The sequence below is a fragment of the Mobula birostris genome, chromosome 11, assembly GCF_030028105.1.
Source record: "Mobula birostris isolate sMobBir1 chromosome 11, sMobBir1.hap1, whole genome shotgun sequence".
NCBI lineage: Eukaryota > Metazoa > Chordata > Chondrichthyes > Myliobatiformes > Myliobatidae > Mobula > Mobula birostris.
Window position 1 is genome coordinate 67,375,524 of NC_092380.1, and position 15,767 is coordinate 67,391,290.

General features: G+C 39.2%; 1 protein-coding gene across 2 annotated transcripts; it reads right to left on the bottom strand.

Moving 5' to 3' along the window:
• Window positions 1-1,569: 1,569 nt before the first annotated feature.
• Window positions 1,570-12,050, bottom strand: LOC140205521 (uncharacterized). Of its 2 annotated transcripts, XM_072273142.1 has the most exons (3): window positions 11,973-12,012; window positions 8,573-8,672; window positions 1,570-2,744 (listed from the first exon to the last, which is right to left on the bottom strand). In XM_072273142.1, exon 3 carries the CDS (start codon window positions 2,723-2,725, stop codon window positions 1,844-1,846), a length of 882 nt encoding a protein of 293 aa, XP_072129243.1. In that variant the 5' UTR covers window positions 2,726-2,744; window positions 8,573-8,672; window positions 11,973-12,012; the 3' UTR covers window positions 1,570-1,843. The 2 variants fall into 2 exon arrangements, with proteins under 2 accessions (XP_072129243.1, XP_072129244.1); XM_072273143.1 differs by lacking the exon at window positions 8,573-8,672 and having other exon boundaries at window positions 11,973-12,050.
• Between the last annotated feature and the right edge of the window lie 3,717 nt (window positions 12,051-15,767).

The window sequence follows — 15,767 nt, forward strand, 5'->3', positions numbered from 1 at the left end:
CTTAGACCCGCACTTTGTTCGTTCAAAGTGACTTCAGTAAACCTGAGCTTTTTACAACTTCAATCTTCACACACACTCAGATGGACTGAGCAAGTAGACTGCCTTTCCCAAAAGGATTCTTCCTGTTCTACATAATAATAGGAAAAGAATAGGATCAGCAGCGTAAAGCAGTATTGAGAATGATGCTTTCGTCTTCCGGCATTGTTTACAACACTGAAACCCCTGTTGGTGACACAGTATTTGTTGCTTACTGTATTTCATATCAGTTTCTATGCCAGAGAAGGGCAAACATGCTCCAATAAGAAATGTCATTGGGATTTTCGTTGAAAAGAGCTACAATAAGATGTTGTGAATCGTGGTATAATTTTTGAGTAATTGAGATGTTGGGTATTTCAACAAGGAAGCAAGTTTTCATCTTCTTTATTTGTAAGGATATTATGTGGGATGGAACTTAATCCTATATCTGAGCTACAATCTTAGTCTATAACTGGCCATTACAGGCCAACATCTTAAGGAAACCTCAAGTATTTTTTTTGCCCCAATAATCCAATCATGTTTTATGGAAAATATGCATTTGATATTGGGAAGTAAAAGCAGGGAAGCCTAACTTGTAGATAAACCTTTTTACTTGGGTCTCCTACAAGGAATGGAATTTGAGCGAACCTGGCAACTTATCACTTTCACTCTAGAGAGACAGTACCTTGAGAAAGAAAAGAAATAGAATTTCAAGTACCATTAGTAAAAAATCGGCAGATCTGATTTAATTATAGCATCCATCTATTAGTGCTCTACAGATGACATTTTATATTGGATTTCTCCAGTGATTGACATCAGATACACTATAATTTTCAGTTATTGTTGTATATCATTCTCCCTCATTTTCTGTTCACAATTTTGCAACAACGCACATCTTTTTCCCTAAACAGAAGTAGAAGGAGTAGATCTGTGAACCTAACTAAGCTGCATTCCTGTACAGTCATTTCCAGTGAAAATCTCTCCCTTGCCATTTAAGGAAATAAAATCAATACAGACTTGCATGCAAATACTATATATGTATGTTTTTTTAATTCTCACTCTCCCACCATTACTCTTAATACCTACCCCTCATCTCCTCCATCTGCCCATAATAAATAAAATGTGGTGATATTTTAACTCCTCCTGAAGTATTTTAATGCAAATACAGCCTATTTTCAAGATAATGAATGGCACTTAATGATGTTGCTGAATATGACCCCTTTCCAGAATAATCACATTCTAGTGACACATTATTTTGTTGTACACATTACAAATTTATTAGTAAGAACAACTTATTAATAAATATGTAACTGTTTTTCCAAATCTTATTGCAATATTGAAACAACCTCTTCTTTATTAGTGTGGTAACTTTAACGCTATTATTGGTATCATTTGAAAACAATCCATTGAGAGGCATTTCCTCCTGTGACCTTGCCATTGTATTGTAGGGTCACGGACATTCTTCGGTTAATCTGGTGATAGAGATACAAGGTCCTATATTGTATATTCACCACACTATTACACCATCAGCTGGTAAAACTGTCACAGTACAATCTATCATTAGAAAAACCCTCATTGTTTGAAAAGACCTTATCCTGTAATGTAACAGAAGTCATATAACAAAATGTTATATAAAGAAGTAACCAACTTTCCTTTTTATTTTGATGTGTTCTACATTAGTGCACCCAGTGCTGATTCCTTAGGCCTTTTAACTCTAGCTGACTGCCACATTGCCTTCCTGGTCCAGGACGTATTGAACTCAATCTCACAAGACCATCACTAGGTGCCTGAACATGAGGTATTCCATGGCTGGTACCTGCAGCCTGTTTCATGTCCCCTCTTGTGAGCAATCTAAGGCTGTGAAACTGCCCTCTGTTTCCAGTCCTGTAGAGCCATTTTTGAGGATGCTATGCAGAGGCTCCTGATTTTCCTCATTTTCGTCACTTTCTTGAGCTCTGATGGCCAATAATTCTGCTGCCCCTTCACCCACCAATGTCACCCCAACTGCCACACTTGGTGGATACTTGGCAGGATTGTGGTCATAGGAAAACAGTTTGAGTCTTGAAAGGTGCTCCATATTGGGAAACTCTGTAATTTTATTCTTGTCCATGTCAAGGATTTCAAGAAATTCCATTTTCAGTAATACCTTTGGGAAGTCCTCAAATCTGTTGCCATATATCCAAAGTCCACGAAGGTTAATGAATTTAACCAGATCCTCTGGTAAACTCTTCATTTTGTTGTCCCCCATCTGCAGCGATTTCAGGCTGGGCATGTCAATTAACTGTTTGGGAAATTTTCTGAAATAGTTGCTTTCTATCCATAGACACCTGAGGTTTTCTAGATTCCTAAACTCTGGAGGAATTGTCATTAATCTATTGCTACCAAGGTAGAGTCTTGTCAGGTTCTGCATATTGCATACAACTTTAGGCACATCTTCAAATTTGTTAAAATCCAGTGCTAGAATCTTTAAGTTGACCAACTGTTGAAACTCATCAGGAAGCTCTCTTAGCTTATTGTTGCTGATGTACAACTTCTCCACATATGTAAAGGAGCATATTGGAACTGGGAGTCTCTTTATCTTTTTGTGACAAGCATCCAGCATTCTGTCAGCCATTATTTCATTCATGTCGTTCGAAACGCAACTCAGTTCATCATCAGAGTTGCAAGATAAAACAGAAGCAACCTTCTGAAACGCACTCCCCATTTTCATTCTTGGAGGTCTCCCCTCCCTACACAAGATAAAAAGAATCAGAATGGAAGATTTATAACATTATCAAAAGCCATAACCCACCACGAGAGATACAAGGTAACTGTTGGGTGGAGATTTTTAGATAATATGAACCGCACAATCAGAAAATCAGATCATTGTAAACTGAAACCTCTTTTGGTTAATTTTAGTCCATAATGGCCCCAAGTTCCCTCACAATGGCATCCAGTTAATTCCTATGCCGTTCAAAGAGTTCTGTTCCATGAATTGATCGGCGCTGTTGAGGAACTTCTTAACATCATCCCTATAATTTCCTTTGTTAGTTTAAACTTGAACTTTGAACAGTATCCCAATGTTATAATTTAGTTTAAAATATTTTTTGCAATGTAAGCTTTTTATTCTGTTTTTTTTGATAAGTTATTTATTTATGCTATGTTACCTATGTTATATATTACACAAAGGTCAACCCTCTGGATATTCTATTAAGGCTGAAAATACTTTTACATAGTTTCATAATAATTTCTATCTCCAACAGTAGTGATTAATTCACTTCTCGGGACTTCCCCCAGCTATTCAATATTTTTGTGTCACTAATTAAAAAAATTAAACTCTGATGACGAACTTAGCTAAATGTGCAATTTGATTGGAGCACTTACTGCACAATTTAATCATAACCTGACTTGTCAGCTACTGATTTTGCTGTGTTATACAGTGCATCATAAACTACACATGCTGCCTATTTTCTTGGTATCTGCAAAGCTTTAAAATTGTTCACATTAACTTGTACAATGAAATATTATTTCAATTAATTTTATAATTTTTGAACTCCCTCTTCCATTAACTTTTTTTTGTATCATTTGTAATCTTAGTAAGCAATTTCTGAATTACTGAATGCAAGATTTTCTGTGCTATTTTGAAGGAGTAATTGTATCAATACTGGTCTGCCAACACACCATTCATGTGTCTCCTCCAACTTATGCCAGTTAATACAGATCTTAACAAAATTCCTTATTCATTACAGATTTACTTTGAGTCCTCAAAATTTTTAACCTAATTATCTTGTAGTACTACTTTTATCATGTACCTTACAGAAGATTAGCTCTAACTTGAATGGAGACTTCCTCAGGATCATCCACTGAATATACATTATTACCTTTTGCTATTGTTTACCACTTTATCACTGTAATTGAAAATTTCTTGTTGATAATTTATTCCATGTTTCCACACTGGCCTGAGGGAAAACTGGTGAACCTTTACTTAGCCTTTTCGAATTTGGATCTGTTTGATTTGTACTAGCCTATCTAATGCAATGGTGCCTTGTAATGATTCTTACTATCTTGCAGTCTCTGCTACATTCCTTTGATACTTACTTATTTAATAATTAAAACTGACTAAATAAGTATACAAGATCGACAAACTTAAAGCACAAATAACGAGCAGCAGAAATGGAATTCCAGAGATCTTGTGCATTAGTCAAAAAAAAATTGCAGCACAAGTTGAGCACAACTCCAAAACTGGCTATGTCCCAAGATCAAATTAATCAATATTACGGCTTTCTGCTAACTGAACACCTTTGTAGTCTTTGGATAGGATTCTGAAAATTGGCATTTAAATAAAATCATTAAATATTTTTATTTGAAATGACCAGTTAATTTATGCCAATAGAAACATTGCAGCTAATAAGTAGTTGTTGATTGTTATTTAAACTAGAGCCACTTTTAGATAATAGACTGAACAATCTGATTAAGAATGTGTTTTTCTTAATACATGCATTTTCTGCTGTATTATTAAAACCGCACCAGGTTTCTTCTCCACATACTCCACATAGTGCTGGGAGAGGTTGTGAGTAAAAAATTCTATGCTATACTTAAAATAAAAACAGTAAGTTCTGGAACATGATCCATGATCTATAGATATGGTGATATGCAAAGTGGGTAGGATATGTGTGTGGTAGTAAAGAACACTTCAATTTTTCCAGCTTGTGGTGGTTGATGTAGTTATATATGAATTTTCAGCATCATAAGAATTTAAGAATTTAAGATTTTGAAGATATTTTTGGCATTAACATCGATGTTTAAGGGGTCACCAGTGAGAAGAAAGCAGGAGACCATGGGAATCGCACACAGCTTAAACAAAAGCAATCTGCACTGGTACAACTACTTGCATATACAGTACAACAACATCCTTATATGTTTCCCAAGTTTAATAAGTCAGTAACTAACAGCAAGCCAAAGGAAATACTGGACGATGTTCCAAAAAACTTGATTAAAGTGAGATAGAAATGGAACACTGAAGGGAGATGGCAAGGAGTTTTGAAAAACAGTTAAAATATAGTCACCAACGATGATACAGAGGTTCATAGTTAAGGAACTTCTTTTTGAGTATTTTTATGGTTAGTGAAATAGAATAGGGTGATTCCATGGATCAATTTGAACCAGAAACGAAAATTCAAAAAAAATTTAAACTCCAAATGGAGACCAAAATTTTAATCATTTGCTGCCTCATTGAAGATTCCAAAATGACGCAATGTAAAATGGTAATCAATTACCTCCACAACAATTCTAGTCTCTGTTGTGCCAATTTACTCTGCATTAGCTAACAATGCTGGATGTGTGTTTTGTACAGATGGAATAATAATCACTATTACTGAGACTGTAATGGCAGAAAATGCAATATACCCTTCCACAATATCATTACCAGCACATTTAAGAAGCTCCATCTGTATTGGGGAGGGATCTTCCAGTACTTGGAGGAAATGACATTGAACAGTCACATGGCCTCAGGAGCAGGGTAGGAGAGGGAGATGGAGGTTGATTAGTAACAAGAAACCTGTCCACATTTTAAATTCTCTCAACGAACACTGCCCCAAAAATGAGGCTGTGATTAGCCAGACTCTTGGTTTGGTCAAGTAGCATAGTTACAGTTAAAGCTTCTCATCATAGTTTTAAAAAAATGTGCCTCATTAAAACGGCCACTTTTGCAGCAATGTGATATTTTACGATTTACTATGTCTTTGTATCCTCCAAGGGAAAGAGCAAGAAAGTATCTAAGTAGAGATAGTTCTGTACTCCAAAGCTAAAGATTGCAGGAACTGGATAAAATTAGCCATGCCAGATTTGAAAATTAAAAAATTGCAACAAAAATTTTTGTGAATAAACCCTGTAATTAGGCCGAGGCTGCTGTGAATGAATTATATGTTTTCTTAAATTCTAAGTTGGATCAAGATAAAAAAAATCAAAGAAACTCTTTGTTGACCCTAAATGAGCTTTGTGATTTCAACAAGAAAATCAATTGCTCTACCAAATTGACACTTTATGAAATGGAAATGTCATAGTAATGCCAGGAGAGATGGTTTTCGCAAGGTGGTGCTAGGCCTAGTTTCAAACAGGAATTCGGAAGGGTCTTGTTTCTCCCCTACTCTAATATTACATACAATAAAAGAATACAATAAGATATTTTACTTCTAGGGCGCCAATTAAGGTGACTCAAAGCGGTGCAACTTGATGGAAATAATCAAGTATTCCCGTTTCAGCCTACTACCCTTGAGAACCACAACTGCATCTAAGCTCTGTACAGTCAGTAACAATGTCTTAATGCAATTAAACAATCTTATTGCTGCTTAAAACCAATGGAAATAGATTGGACTGTAACCGGCTGACCATCCCTTAAGATGGTGGTGGAAACAAGGTAATCGCAGTGGGCTAATGGTGCATTTAAAAAACAGAGGTTTTTGACCACCAATACCGACTATCTTGCTGGCAAACGTACAGTCTCTGGAAAATAAAATTGAAGATCTCAGAGCTGGGGTACTGCATCAGTGGGACATTAGGACCACTTGTGTCTTTTGTTTTATGGAATCCTTTAACTCCTTCCATTCTGGATTCAATGATTCAGATTGACAGGTCCGGAATACACTGCCATGACAGGACTGCTGAGTCTTTTAAAGCCAAAGGTGATGGGGGTGGGGGAGGGTGGTTTGTTTCATGGTCAATTCCTTATGGTGTAAAAACGTGGCAGTGCTGTCACACTCCTATTCACCAGATCTGGAACACCTCACGTTTAAGTGCCGGTGAAATCACCTGTCACGGGAGATTTCAGCAATCATTTTGATAGTGGTGTACAGCCCACCAAAGGCCAATGTCAAACAGGCTATAGACAAATCAACAGGCATGAAATAGCACATCCTGGGGGATTTTAACCAAGTCAGCTTGAAAAAGTCACTAATTAATTATTATCAACAAATCGCTTGTAGTACCAGAGGAAACAACATACTGGACCACAGTTACACCACCATTAAGAGCGCTTTTCTATGCCCACATTTTGGATGAACTTCTACTCCCTGAGTATAGGCAGAGATTGGATGAACCAGAAAAGTTTCCTTGTGTTTGATACTAGGCCTGTGCTGTCATTTGCTTTCGTAAAATTCTGTGGCTGTAGCTGGATATATCTTTTGTTCTTCATGAAATCTAGAAGTTCATAAGACACATACTTCACCCCATTTAATGGTGACTTCTTAATTTTATATGACTTCAAATTTAATGATATTCTATACTTCATTTCAATAACAATGATCCTTACTCCTGTTTTATGCTTGGCTAAAGAAAAGCTAATTAACAAAAGAAATTGGATCCAAATTCATTGTCTACAGTGAAGCCTGTGATGTAGGTGGAAAACAATGAGCATAATGAGTGTTCTATGTTCTAAGTGTTTCCCATAATGTAAAATCAAGGCCATAAAATCTTCTCCATGATTAACCGACTATCTCTGAGACTTTGACCCATGATTGACAACTTTTTGGATAGATAAAAATCATGTCCCAGATCTTTACCATATCTGACATCTATGGCTAGTTAGGTCTCTTGAACTGAATAAATCACTATCACAATAAAACCAGAAATTGGGGTTGTAGGGTCAAGGTTTCTCAACTGACATTTCCTATGAGTATCCCCTAAAAATAATCATCACTTGGTGTCAGTATTGGCCCAGTCATGGCACAGTTAGTTCTGAGTCAGGAGGTGAAATCAAATTTCATATCAGAAATTTAAGTATATTGGTATAGGTTGAAACTCCAGTCCAACACTGTAGCTATAGATGAAACACAAAACTAAGATGCTACCCATCGGAAGTTAAGTATCCAATTGCACTAATTGGAGAGGCATGTGCCATCTTCCTGGCCATGATTCATTCTTTGATGAATATCACTGCAATAGAATTTCTTTTCATTTCTTATTATGGGATCTATCTATCCCCTTTGCAATATCTTGAAGTTATGAAAGACATATATAAATGGAATTATTTCCTTTTTATATCTATAGTGTTTAATTATATGTTCAAAAACACTGCAAGGATGCTTTGCATACAATGACAAATGAAATACAGATGCTTGTCTAAAATCAGATGAAAAGTCAATGTTCTGCATTTTTATGGTGCTCTTCATATCCCTTTTAAGTTGCCTGAAGACCTTTGTAGTCAATATTCCTGAGGTGTAGCCTCATGTAACCAATCTTCATTCAGGATGCTTTCAAAAAGAGAGTGTGATGATAACCAAATAATTCAGGTTAAACCAGGCAACTTGATGAGCACCCCATCCACCACACCATTCTTTCCACCACCAGTATTCTGTGGTTGCAATTTTTACCATTCACAAAATGCACTACTGCTACAACACCTCTGAAACCTACAACCTCATTCTTTAAGAACAATGAGGATCATGGGTGCATGGGAACACTAGCACCTATAGTTTTCCTTCCAAGATGTACGCCAAATGAGATGGTAATAAATTGTTAGTCTTTCACTGTCACAGGGAATCCTGTAACAGCCTACCCTACAATGTTATGGGAGTACACTCACCGGAATTTCTGCAGCAGTTCATAATCTGGTTCGCCACTTAGTTCTTAAGGTCGATTAGCGATGGGTAAAGTATGCTAGTCTGGACATTGATATCTACATACTAAAAATTTTATAAAAGGAAGTAATTATTTTTGTGATGACCATTAAGTGATAAATATTGGACAGAAAATTGATGGCTTTTCTAAAATCTGAGAAAAGATAGTTTTACATTTATATGGAGTCATTCGTATATTTTTTGGAATCTCTCAGAGTCAAAGATTCCAAAATATGCCTTTGTTTTCTTTAATACAATGTTAGGCCAAGGGATTGCTGAAGCCCACTAGAGTGGATGGATAGGTCTTGGTTTAATCAAAAATAAGCCACCCCAGATCTTTCACACTCAGTAATGAACTGATGAATAAGCAGCTCAAGTCTCCATAGCAGAAATTTTGAACACAACCTTCTGACTCAAAACTTCAACTTCCTAATCATTTATGTTCCAGTGCAATACTGATTGAATACTCCCTTTTGCACAAGAGAATAAACTGAGGATGATCTTCCTTTTTATCAGATGTACAAGATCCCTCAGAGGGTCCATGTCTTTAAAAACATTTGCTCAAAGTATATGAGAACCAGAATCATTAAGTATTATTAAAGCAGAGTTAGATTGAATCCAAATCAGCAATGGAAATGATGGTTATTGGGGTAGGTGGGAATGCAGTTAAAGTAACAGTCAGATCAATCGTGATGTTATTAAATGTTGGAACAGGTTCTAAGGAACTAATTGTAAACTGAAACATTTTGTAATCAGGGATGAATGCACTAAAAATTGTTTAATCATACCAGGTTTTATTCTTTCCAAGAATTTCTGTTGCTTGAAAAGCAAGATTGCAATCTTACAGACCTCAGTATATTTCATTATCAATAAACTGAGACTAAAAGGCAGCCAATGTTGTTATTTGATGACCATTATATAAAGGACAAAGCCACAATGAACAATGTGGTATACAATTGTATATTTTATGATATCAGATGAAGGAAGAATGTGAGTTAGGAAAATGTTTTGTTCTTTCTTCATCTAAGGCCATAGGATCTATGATTTTTTTTCTCATCAGAATGTGTAAGTAAGGTAATAAAAATGGCTTTAAATGCCTTGTTTCAGAGATCTAGACCTTAGCTTATATATTTTACTTAATATACGTCTTGATTGGACTCATCAATTGTTTTTCACTCCCAAACATACTTGCTCTGATGTGCCAATAATAAGTTTAAAGATGATTTATTGAATTGAAGTGAAAAACCTTCCTCCCTGACTCTATATGTTGTCCAGATAAATCTTTATTCTTCCAGTTTATGGTGGACTTTGCAAAAGTGAGATAGCCCACAACGCTCAAAAGGTAATCAGAAAAAAAGGGATATCTTCATTCTTCTGACTAGTTGTTAGCTTTGCCTTAGTGGTGGCCTGCTTATCTCTGAGCCAGTTAGCTGTGGCATTAAACCCACTCCTGGAGATGATAACACGTACTTGAGGCTGATACTTCTATCCAGTGTTGAGGGAGAAGTGCAGTGCCATCTTTTTACCCTAGCAGGTGAACAGAAATAATTGTATCACACTAATCAAAGAAGATCTGCAGAGTTCACTTCAGTGACTGGCCCAATGGTTATCCTATAAAGTATATTAATGGGAGTAGATATATTTTGTTATTATGTCATCTTGTGGGGGTATGCTGTATAAATTTGGTATCACATTCCTCGCATTATATTGGTAATTACATAACAAAATTATTTGGAGGTTGTAGATCACTTTGGAATAGCCAACTGTGAATGACCAACATAGATACAAATTTAAAGTGATAAAGTATCTGTTCTTTCAACTATGCTATTGTTAATCCGAATCCTTCATTTTTCTTTCATTGTTTAGGAAGGAGCAAACCCTTTCCAGCTCAGAATCCTAATTATACACAAATTTTCTCTTGTCAGCCTTGTCAATGGTCTCCTTTCTGGTGTGGTACTGGTTGATGGTAGTCTAAGTATACGAATCATTTTCAGCAGGGTGGGACATTAGTATATTCCATTATAAACCACATTCTCTTGTTAATAAAGCAACATATTTGAATATTTAGAAAAGAGAAGAGGCAGTGTGAAGAAAATGGGATTGGAATAAGAAATGCTATGTCATTTGTGGGGGCAGATGTCAGGTGGGGAGATGGATGATATATTGCCCGGATTGAACAAGTCGTTCGGCCCGACAGGTCCCTCCCATTGTTTATGTTCCATAAGAGTTTAAAATCAATGGTTAGCAGAAGAAATACAATTGCCAATCCGTTCAAAGGGGTGTGTTATTTTTTTAAAGTTCAAGCAATTCCATATCAGCTTCAAAGCACAGCTCACATGTTCGTGTTTCCACATGCAAAATCTTATCCCGAACCCCGAAGCAGTTTGCGGGACTCACAGAGCCACGCAAAAGCTGTAAAGTGTGCACTGACATTGCCTCTATGTTTCCCTCAGGGGCTGGGGTAGCGGTGGGTGAATGGATGTGGGTGGTGGATGTAACTCATCAACGGTACTTTTTTAACGCACAGGTGAACTGGGCGGATAGGACACAGGTTATTGTTGTCAGGAGGAAGATAAAAGAGAAAGCTTTCATTTCTGGTTATTACAAAGTTGCCCTAGTGAATAGTGCTTCGATCTCTTTTTTTCGTAATAGGTAACAGATACTTGTGCAAAATCAGCAAACCTGTTAAATAAGTGACCTTTCTCTGAAACGGAGGGTGGGGAGACAGTGCAAAAACAATTATTCGACCCAACAGGTAGGTCTCTGTCGATTTGTAGGAATAATATATTAAATATATATGAGAGAGAGAGAGAGAGAGAGAGAACGAGAGAGAGAGAGAGAGAGAGAGAGAGAGAGACTGAACCATGGGTGCCAACGGAAGCACTGAATAGTGCCCCCCACAAGGATAGGACAAGGTTGGGACTGACATCTGTGGGTACACATAGGTTAATATGTGTCGCTTTTTCTTAAACAGTAGCAGTCGTTCCTCCAATGCTGATTAGTGACCCGGGATTAACCAAGTGACCTTAACAATCCGATCCAACTCCACACGGCAGTTATCCTGATCCTATCCTGGCATATGGCTTCAGTTGTCCTGGCTCTCCTGCCGTTCGCTGATTCCACATAGTGAGTGGCGAAGAAACACAGGAGGCTTAGCGTCACAGGAATGGACGAGAGTGGGAAATTATAAGGAAGGCATCTCCACAAAATGGCAGGAGTTATTGTTAAGGTGAGAAGTAAACTGACACGAAAAGTTGCTTGTGCTAGCTTTTTCGGAATTTGGAGAAACTGTGTGTGCTCTTTCAGCGACCAGAGAGTAAAATAAGCCTTACCCTCCGCTCCCCTCCCTTTCTCCGAATGTCCTACCTTGTCTATTGTGTGATGGAGACTGTCCAAACCAACAGCAACATCCAGGAGCGAAAGAAGGTGACATGTTAACAAAGATCAGGCTTCCTTTCTCCTCCCAGACCCCGTTGATCCGCAGACGTCACTTAGCTGAATCCTTGCACAATGCAAATTACAGCAAGCGAAGGGAAGAAAAAAAAGCTCGTCCCCGCCTCCCTCTCTCTCTCCCTGCGCGTCCTCGCCATCACCATGGAGACAAGTACAGAGATAGCATTGAGGAAAAAGAATCATTGAGCGACTCCAGCACGCAAAAGCTGCACCAAGTCTAACTGCAAGGATCCTGGGCTCCCTCTCCCCCTGCCCTTTGCTTTCCCTGGGGTACCCAGCTCTCTGGTGCATGGGTGTTGATCCTTATCACGGACAACTGTCAGCGTAAAGAAAGCAAGAGATGCTCTGTTGCTAGGCTGCACTACGCCAAACCCCGGGCACCTTGGCAACCAGGCTTCATTGCAATTATCTTCAACCATTCTTTTTTTTTGTTTAAATCGTTTGCTTGAACGTGATTTTTCCTCACGAAAAGAGATCCAGTCAACGCGATGCTGAACTTCAACGAAAGGATTGCTTTTTCTTTAGGTCGAACTGCCTGTAAAAAAATGTGAATTATAAATTATGCATCAGTGGATATGTTTCAAGAACGCGTGGTCGACAAGAGTCCTTCAACTGGAGCTGGATCCGCTCGATATGCAGGTTGTATTAATGACTAAAATTATTGAAGAATCCGTGCAGTAGACCGGCACTTCATTACATAACTGGGAAGCTACTGCTGTCCTTCAGATAATTGCTTAAACCCGGAGCCAGTACAGGTAGTTTACGTAAATATTATACATTCCAAGGAGTAGACTATAACCCAGTCCCGGAGTTGACTCTCCCATCTCCAAGAACGATCTGTAAAAACTTAATACAAGTCTGCTGGTGGGATCTTGCTGTACACAACATGGCAATCTCAGTTGCCCAGAAATTATTGGCAACTACTGTATAATTACTTCATTGCAGGCATAAAATATCAACTCTTGTTTTTTGTTAAATGATTGCATATTCATTATCTGATCCCAATTCACATGTTTGCTGTCTTATTTCTTCCTTCACTTTATGGAAGTTCCCATTCAAACGATTGACTTCTACTGGAAGATAATTCCTAAGGAATGTGGCCTTTAATGTGGCTGCTCTTCATTTGCAAATAGTAAAATTAATCTGGCAGACTGACAATTAAGGCCATCTAAGCCAAGCACAGAAATATCCCTGTCCAAAATCCATGCAACAACATTGCCAGTGTGAGTCATTGGAAAGCAGTAAACTGAAAATGCTTGGTGCATCAGCCCAGGAACACTGGGATCAATCATTTTAGAATCATAGAGTCATAGAACAATACAGTATGAATACAGGCCCTTCGGCCCAATGAATCTATGCTGACTACAGTGCCTGACTGGTCCTAATTTGCAGCACTTGGCTGCCCCACCCTAACCAAGTGCTTCTTAAATGATGTAAACACGAGGAATTCTGCAGATGCTGGAAATTCAAGCAACACACATCTAAGTTGCTGGTGAACACAGCGGGCCAGGCAGCATCTCTAGGAAGAGATATAGTCGACGTTTCGGGCTGAGGCCCTTCGTCAGGACTAACTGAAGGAAGAGCTAGAAAGAGATTTGAAAGTGGGAGGGGGAGGGGGAGGCGGAAATCCAAAATGATCGGTGAAGACAGGAGGGGGAGGGATGGAGCCAAGAGCTGGACAGGTGATTGGCAAAAGGGATATGACAGGATCATGGGACAGGAGGCCCAGGGAGAAGGAAAAGGGGGAGGGGAGAAAAACCCAGAGGATGGGCAAGGGGTATAGTCAGAGGGACAGAGGGAGAAAAAGGAGAGAGAGAGAAAGAATGTGTGTATATGAATAAATAATGGATGGGGTACGGGGGGAGGTGGGGCATTAGCGGAAGTTAGAGAAGTCAATGTTCATGCCATCAGGTTGGAGGCTACCTAGACAGAATATAAGGTGTTGTTCCTCTAACCTGAGTGTGGCTTCATCTTTACAGTAGAGGAGGCCGTGGATAGACATATCAAAATTGGAATAGGACGTGGAATTAAAATGTGTGGCCACCGGGAGATCCTGCTTTCTCTGTCACGCACATCTGCTCTCACTCCATCCCCCCATTCTCCCGTCACCCCACTAGGAATAGGGTCCCCCTGGTCCTTACCTACCACCCCACCAGCCTCTGGGTCCAACATATTATTCTCCGTAACTTCCGCCACCTCCAACGGGATCCCATCTCTAAGCACATCTTTCCGTTCCCCCCCCCCCGCTTTCTGCAGGGATCGCTCCCTACGCGACTCCCTTGTCCATTCGTCCCCCCCATCCCTCCCCGGTGATCCCCCACCTGGCACTTATCCTTGTAAGCAGAACAAGTGCTACACATGCCCTTACACTTCCTCCCTTACCACCATTCAAGGCCCCAGACAGTCCCTCCAGGTGAGACGACACTTCACCTGTGAGTCGGCTGGGGTGATATACTGCGTCCGGTGCTCCCGATGTGGCCTTCTATATATTGGCGAGACCTGACGCAGACTGGGAGATCGTTTTGCTGAACACCTACGCTCTGTCCGCCAGAGAAAGTAGGATCTCCCAGTGGCCACACATTTTAATTCCACATCCCATTCCCATTCTGATATGTCTATCCACGGCCTCCTCTACTGTAAAGATGAAGCCACACTCAGGTTAGAGGAACAACACCTTATATTCTGTCTAGGTAGCCTCCAACCTGATGGCATGAACATTGACTTCTCTAACTTCCGCTAATGCCCCACCTCCCCCTCATACCCCATCCGTTATATATTTATATACACACATTCTTTCTCTCTCTCTCCTTTTTCTCCCTCTGTCCCTCTGACTATACCCCTTGCCCATCCTCTGGGTTTTTCCCCCCCTCCCCCTTTTCCTTCTCCCTGGGCCTCCTGTCCCATGATCCTGTCATATCCCTTTTGCCAATCACCTGTCCAGCTCTTGGCTCCATCCCTCCCCCTCCTGTCTTCTCCAATCATTTTGGATCTCCTCCCCTCCCCCTCCCACTTTCAAATCTCTTTCTAGCTCTTCCTTCAGTTAGTCCTGACGAAGGGTCTCGGCCCGAAACGTCGACTGTACCTCTTCCTAGAGATGCTGCCTGGCCTGCTGTGTTCACCAGCAACTTTGATGTGTCTTGCTTCTTAAATGACATTATTGTACCTGCCACAACCATTTCCTCCGGCAGTTCATTCCATATACTCACTACCCTCTGCGTAAATAAGTTGCCCCACAGGTCCCTTTTAAATCTTTTCTCTCTCACCATAAATATATTTTGTCTGAATTGCTGACCCAACCAAAATAATTTAACACAGCAAAGTCTCGTGTTGAACCTGAGAATTTTTTTCTTGAGGTGAAAAATGCTGAATAGCAACTTGGTAGTCTATAGTTTAAAAAAAACATATAAGAGCTTACATGGCTGTTGAAAGAGCATGCAACTTTGAAGTTAAGCTATTATTCATATTTTCAATCAAAATTACCACTACTTTAAAGCATACAAGTTTAACAACTTGACTTCTGAAGAGTTAACAGTCTAATTTTCTGTTTATACCTTACAAGCCAACATCAGAAAATGCATCTGTGTAAATTATTTCAGTATTCCTTGATCCCTGGCTTTGTAATGAGATGTTCCAGTCGTTTGGATTGTTCTTGCAGTCTATTCAGTAGCAGTATGAGATTTTGCTATGTGCAAAGCAGAGAATCCGCAC

Excerpts from the sequence above, each read along its gene's own strand:
- LOC140205521 (XM_072273143.1), bottom strand. The coding sequence starts at position 2,725 with ATGAAAATGGGGAGTGCGTTTCAGAAGGTTGCTTCTGTTTTATCTTGC.